This window comes from Apis florea, unplaced genomic scaffold, assembly GCF_048593485.1.
Source record: "Apis florea isolate Af1SG1 unplaced genomic scaffold, ASM4859348v1 contig_3585_pilon, whole genome shotgun sequence".
Taxonomy (NCBI): Eukaryota; Metazoa; Arthropoda; class Insecta; order Hymenoptera; family Apidae; genus Apis; species Apis florea.
This window is the reverse complement of record NW_028256788.1, coordinates 2,840,277-2,847,157: the sequence shown is the minus strand read 5'-3', so window position 1 is coordinate 2,847,157 and position 6,881 is coordinate 2,840,277. Positions and strand designations below refer to the sequence as shown.

General features: G+C 33.4%; 1 protein-coding gene across 1 annotated transcript; it reads left to right on the top strand.

The window, feature by feature from the left end:
• Positions 1-2,425: 2,425 nt before the first annotated feature.
• On the top strand, positions 2,426-5,219 carry LOC105735717 (uncharacterized). Its single transcript, XM_086914197.1, has 3 exons — positions 2,426-3,332; positions 3,422-4,015; positions 4,901-5,219. The coding sequence occupies exons 2-3, from the start codon at positions 3,711-3,713 to the stop codon at positions 4,968-4,970; spliced, it is 375 nt and encodes a 124-aa protein (XP_086770323.1). The 5' UTR covers positions 2,426-3,332; positions 3,422-3,710; the 3' UTR covers positions 4,971-5,219.
• Positions 5,220-6,881: the final 1,662 nt, after the last annotated feature.

The window sequence follows — 6,881 nt, the reverse complement described above, 5'->3', positions numbered from 1 at the left end:
AGCACAAGTTTCGAAATAGTTTCGAATTGTGAAAACGTACGTGTTAGAAAGTGGAGATATTTTGAATATATCAAGATTATTTCTTTTTTTTTCTTTTATCATTTCTATTTTATTTAAATTCTTTCTTACGATGATATGAAAAAATATTTCCTATATATTCATCTTATGTATTCAAATTTATGTATATCTAATTTAATTAATTCTATTAATTAATATATTGTGCATAATTTCAATTCTAGTTTTTTACAAGTAGAATTAAAATCTTCTAGAATCATTATAATTAATTAATTTAATTTTCTAAAACGTCTAAAATATCTTAATACAATTTTTTTCTAAATGAATAAAAATATACATCGATCGATATACAAGAAAAATAATTTTATTTAAAAATAAACGAAATGATGTTAGACATGCTTTCATTTTTGAAACATACACGCGCATTAGGATATTCTTCGCTCAAAATTATTCAAATACATTTTTTTCCATAAAAGTCTTTTATAAATAATGAAAGTTATTGTCTAATCGACAATAAACAACAAACAAAAGAAAATAAAAAAATGAAAAAAGAAAATAAATAAAATATATGTAATTTTGACTTTCATTTTATCAAATATATTATATTACTTTATGCCATCGTTATTCTTCTCTTCTTTCGTCATTTCGTTCGAAGAAGTATCGAGCAAGATTATCCGTATCTTTCTTTTCTCGAGACACGAACGAGACACAAACATTTCACTTGGACGAAGGCTGATTGGTTTGATCGATCGATCCGAGAAGATATATACCATTTATTGAGCGCATATAATTATAAACCACGAGGATGGCATCGTAGCCGGCATTATTTATACATATATGTACCACCGTTATCGACGTTGGTTACGTTCGTGTTATTTAAATTAATTTCGCGATAACCTCGAAGAAACAAGGATAACCCTTTCGAGGATAAGATGGCCAACTCGGGAAAGGAAGAATTACAATGGCATCTTTTACGAATCGAACGATTGAACGATTTTGCGAATATAGCGAAGGTACGTTACCAATTTTCTCGAGATAGTGATGAAAAAAAATCGAACACCTTATCGAACCACGATGATTTTATCGTCCGACGATTGAACTAGCATACGGAAGCAATAATACAAGATTGGAAATAGAATTTAGTTTGAAATTGAGGTTGGACGTAATAGATATTACCGACTGAATAAAAAATAAAAGGGGGCATTTTATGGCGTTGATCTGGTGCGTTTGAGACACACGCGATACTATCAACGGCCAATGGATTCATCCGAATAGATATACCGACGTACGAAATTCAGTTAAAGCCGGGGAAAATTGCGAGCGAGCCGTATGCGGCCCCTTCGAAATGCAAAGTTATTCCGCATACACATTCCCACAATTTCTTTCGTAAGGGGTTCAACGTCCTCTTGCCGCCCCGATTTAATTGGCATCGCCGATCGCCGCCGGAAGTTTGAATTTCAAATGCGTTTCTCGCTCAAGAATAACGCGGCCAACGAAAACGATTTGACGCGGTACCGTTAAACTTTTCCTTTTTTCATCAATTTCGAAAAATAGATCGATCCAACCAGTGTGAACCACCCTTTGTCCTCTTCTCCCTCTTTTCTAACCACGCTTTTTGATTCATTCACGTGCTACGCTACGCTCCAACTTTTATAATCCTCCTCTATAATACCACCTCTTCGTTAATATTACGTGTGTATATATATATATATATATATAGAAAATATCGGTTCAGCCTTATTCATATCAAGTTATAAACAATTTCAAATTTACGTAACGAGACACAAATAAAGTGAGATAGATCTATCTCTGTCACATCATCGTCTTGCTGAATAGAAGTATAAAATATATATGATATTCGATAAATTTAATTTTCTTTTTTTTTAATTTCCTTTGTTAAAAACTAAAATAGTGACGTGAATAATTATCATATAAAGAAAAAGCAATATTTTTAAAAATTAATTCGATTGATATATAATCAAGGACAATTCATTCGTTGATTGATAATCATCGATGCGATGAGTTATAATTATTGAAATGCCAGCCAAATTTCTTTAATAGCGAATAGAAACTCGACATAATTGGAAATGTAAGAATTGTGGGAAAAAAGATCGATCGCAAACGAAACGGAGCCATCTTCTTTTTCCTTGCAAATTTCTCACTTCTCACTTTCACGTTTTAAGAAATTAATGAAAAGAACCTGATGAAACACGTCTTTCATTCTTTCGACAAATATATATGTAGTATGTTAAATATCTTCAATTTTCAAATTTTTAATACTCGAGTTTAACAATAATAATGATTTTTTTAATCAAGTTACGCAAGTGTTTAAAAAAATACACGCGCGTCTTCAAATAAATTAAAACAATAATAATAAAGAAGAAAATAACGTAAACTAGGTACAGTTAAATATAATTTCGTTTTATCGATTCGTAAAGTAATGCTCATAAATAATATCAGCATAAAAAATTCTTGTATCGTGCTTTCTAACAAGCAAATGGTCGAGAAAGGGACAAAGGTATTACATATAACCACGGGTTGGAAATTCAAATGTTGGATCTTTATCATTGACTCCCGGAGACATTGATTCGTGGCGCGCGAGTCTCTCTGTCGAGATGAGATTATCTTTCGTCAAACGGGAAACGTCACAATCTTTGCTCTAACTTGTGCTTATGCGCGATTAAATTTAACGGGGTTTATAAACTCTTTAATTATCTCGCCAATTTTGAGTAACAAGAAGAGATGTACGATCGAGAAGATCTTGGAACGTTGAGAATATGTGTATCTTCAAATATTTTTCTCGGAATAACATTTTGTAAATAAATTATAATTTTGGTAAATACGTACGATCCTTTTTTACGTTCGATCCTCAATTATTTTCTAAACGCACAGCAAGGAAAATGCTCGAAAAATGAATGATCGTTATCGATTTTTATTTTATTCGCATTAATATTTGTAACGCTAGTCCAACGACATGGCACGAGCGAACAGAACGAATTTAACAAATCGAGAGACCTTATCGCACGATGATAAGATACACGGAACAGAAATAAACGTTGAAAAATTTCCGTTTCGACTTATGATGGATGAAACGAAAACGATGGGTGCACAGTTGAATCGGTCGCGAACAAGCTTGGAGCACGATCAGTGAGTGGGTCGATTTCGTCTAACTAACGTTCCCAAAGCTCCTCGGGACATCCGTTCTTATCGCCGATACCGTAACTAAAGCGGCAGAACGGGGCGCCATATTGGGAGACCAAGAGAACGCCTTCTACCCCTTTCCTCTGATAGCAGAACAAAGGAAATACGCATACATGGTAAACGATAGTAAAGTGACTTTCAGTTGGGACCAAACTGACCAACTTCTGATTAACAGACTAATTATTTTCTTTTAAAAATTATACAGATATTATATGTATGATCGTATGTTTTCACGTCACAAATTTAAAATTTGTCAAGAAACGAAATCGATGGCTCGTTCCAATGATTGGTTCCGAATCTATTTTACAAGCGAAAGAAGCGAAATATTTACCGACAAATACCCATCGAAAATGATAAATGATGGCGCAAAAAGCGATCGAGGCATTCGATCGACGTTAAGCTAAACAACGAAGCTAAATAACGGTGAGCGAGTCGACGAACAAAGAAGAAGGCGAGCAAGACGTGAAATTGGGAACCACTGTCGAAGATAACCAATGGTCCAGAGTGGCGCACACGCGTGCTCGTACACGCACGTATACATCCTTGCACGTGTACACGCAGACAGATGGCGCTTGTATGAGATCCGTGTAGTTCCAAGAAGCGTACAGTCGTCGGAAAAAGTGACGGGTTCTTCAATGTCGGAACTGGGAGCCGCGGGGGTGGAGGGCGAGCAAGAGAAGTTGATGGAAATGTACGCATTACCAGTCGAGCATATTCATGAAAGTTTCTTGACATCGACGCCGTTGCAGGCGAATGACCAAACAGAACCCAGGAGGTCCTCGATTGTGCAAAGAAAAATGTACGTATTGTCCGTCTGATCGAGCATCGCATCTTGAACTAACCGAGTTGTGAGTTGGATTTCTTTTTGATTAGAAATGGCAACGTATATATTGATGCTTCGAAAATGAAATGCAGCGATATGAGAATTCCTCCAGGGCTTATATTTTATACAAGTTATAATAAATGAAATGAAAATATCGTTGATATATCGATAAAAAAAAAATACATCGATATTTCTATCACTGATTATTCTGAGATTTGATACTATTTTGTATATGTACAAGGAATAAATACTATAGATAATTGTTAAGCAACGATTTTATTGGAATTAAATATTGTGTGATTTTTAATTTTTAGAATGAATTTTTTTTTTAATGTACCTTTGAAGTATTTTATTGTTATAATTGAATTCGTACGCGTTATAATAATAAATACCATTTATTATGAGAATCACACTATTATTTACGTTTATCGTGGTGGATAGTGATCCAAATGTTTCTTATTGTTGTTTGTTTTGTAACATTGTTGCAAAATTCTGGTTGAAACGACGATGAAGAAAAAAAGAATATTAAACAAATTCTTAAAATTCATGTATATATAACGATTTTTAAAAATATCGTACAATAGGAAATAGAAAGAAAGAGAAGAAAAGAGGTTGAAAAAAATGAAAGATCGCGTTATACGCAATCTTGGGCCTTAATGGATAAGACGTCTCCGTGTTATCTAGGTTGTAACCCCTTATCTACTGCACACGGTTCGCTCTACGGGGCGATCGACTCTCGAAACACGGACAAACCGTGGTCGATGCCGCGACTCGACTGTTCGAATGGTTCTCCCTCTTTTTACTTTATTTCCGTATCCGCCAGCATGAAAGAAGGATATTCATGAATGTTTTTTTACCCAGGCCAGTCCGACATGAACGTAAAGGGATGGTGAGCGAAGAAACAACGGACCGTTTGTGCATTTTCTGGTGACGTTCACCAACCAACCGGTCGACGCGTCGTCTCGAAGGGCGTCACGTCACCTTTTATTCCCGTCTATTTGCCCTTTGATAAAGTTTGAATCTTTAGAGTTTGATCGTAAAAATAAAATAAAAAGAAAAAAAAAGAAAAAGGAAAGAAAAGGAAAAACAAACGAAAAATAAACAATAAAAATGTTATAGAAAAATATTCGCATTCGTTAATAATTCTTGTAACGAATTAAAAATTCTTTGACGTTATAAATTATTTTCTTCTTTATTTTTTACCATATCTAACCTTTATTCAATAAAAATATTGAATCGCGCATCTTTTACATTATCTTGTTTAATTAAAGATTCAAAAAACACGACATAAATGTAACATGTGAAAAGCAGCTGTTGTTTTTAACAAACAACAACATGCATCCCGATAAGTAATTTTTAAATATAATAAAACTACGTTGTTGAATCAACTTATCGAATTTTTATTTATTTATATTAAATGAAAAATCGCTATTGCAATTTACAATCTATCCTATTTTTTTTTTTTTTTTTACTTAATAATTATTTTATATTTGGGGGGTTTTCGTTGACGTCGCGCATTCTTCGCATATCTGTTTACGTTCCATATAATAAGTATTTTCGTAATAGTAATAATGATAAAATCTTTCCCCATTCAATAGGGAGATCGACCTCTTCGATCGATCGCTGTGTAATTCGATACTCTTTCGCTGTCGTGTCATCATATTCGTGTGATTTTTCGATATCGATGAAAATGAGCAAATACGATATAATTAAAATAATTTTCAATCGATAATAATAGTATCGTGAATCTATGTTTATTTATCTTGCCTCACTACTTACATTTCTTGCATTCTTTTCTCATTCTTTTTCATTCATATCGTTTATTCTCATTCGGTCGTATATTCTTTTTCCTTGTCAAAACAATTTTTGCGGAACAAAAGCGTAAGGCAAAAATTGAAGACAAACTTCCAAACTTCGAACCGTGTCGCGAAATTATCGCTTCGTTGATTAACAATCGCATGCCGTTTCTATAATTGGCAAACGTTACTTCTAAATTGGTGTCATCCAATATTCTATTCAAACAGTGCGTTCGTTTCTTCTTTGTTTTTTCTTTTTAATCGATTAATATTTTCCAAAATTGCGATCACGAATCATATCATTCACATTTCGTATAAATTATATTAACACTCCTGTATAAATAGTTTGATTATTTTCAAAATTTGATCAAGAAGTAAATGTGAAGAAAGAAAGGAAAAAAGAAAAGAAAGAAAATAGGTAGTAAAATCACACATCGCGTGCAAATAAAAGATAAATTCGCGCGATAAAAGACGCGAAATTTGAAAACGAAAAGACTGCCATGGTCGATTACGAAACAATCCGGACTAATTTCTTTACACAAGTATGTCGGTTATCGTTACTTTTTTCGTATAAAATTATCGATGCTCGTTCGGCAACAGTGTGAACACGATATCGTTGAATTTCTTCGGCATCGAATTCGCGTGTCGCACGTTGCACTTTCGCGTCATGTAGCCTGACATCTTCGCGTAAACAAGATTCGATTTATGCAAACGGAAACCAACACTCAGCAGAAATGAAAGCGACAATCGATAAATCTTTTCCGTTTTGTATCCTTTGAAAATGCAAATGTTTCACGGAAAGCATATTTTCATATTATTATTATTATAAGCTTTATCATTTTATTTCCACGGTAAAAATTCGCTTCGATCGAATACAGAATCGGATTTAAAATATATCAATTTGATCATACGAATAACGTATGAAATTTATAAAATATATTTAATTACTTTTGCACTTACTGGTATTTTATTATTACTAAAAATGCGATAAATATTAATCGATTCAGATCAATGAGCCTCTATATGAATTTCGAAAAAAAAAAAAA

What these genes read in the sequence shown, in the direction of transcription:
- LOC105735717 (XM_086914197.1), top strand. Translation starts at nt 3,711, where the DNA reads ATGGTCCAGAGTGGCGCACACGCGTGCTCGTACACGCACGTATACATC. An exon ending in TCGATTGTGCAAAGAAAAAT is followed by an intron (nt 4,016 to 4,900) that starts GTACGTATTGTC and finishes TTTTTTACCCAG; the next exon opens with GCCAGTCCGACATGAACGTA.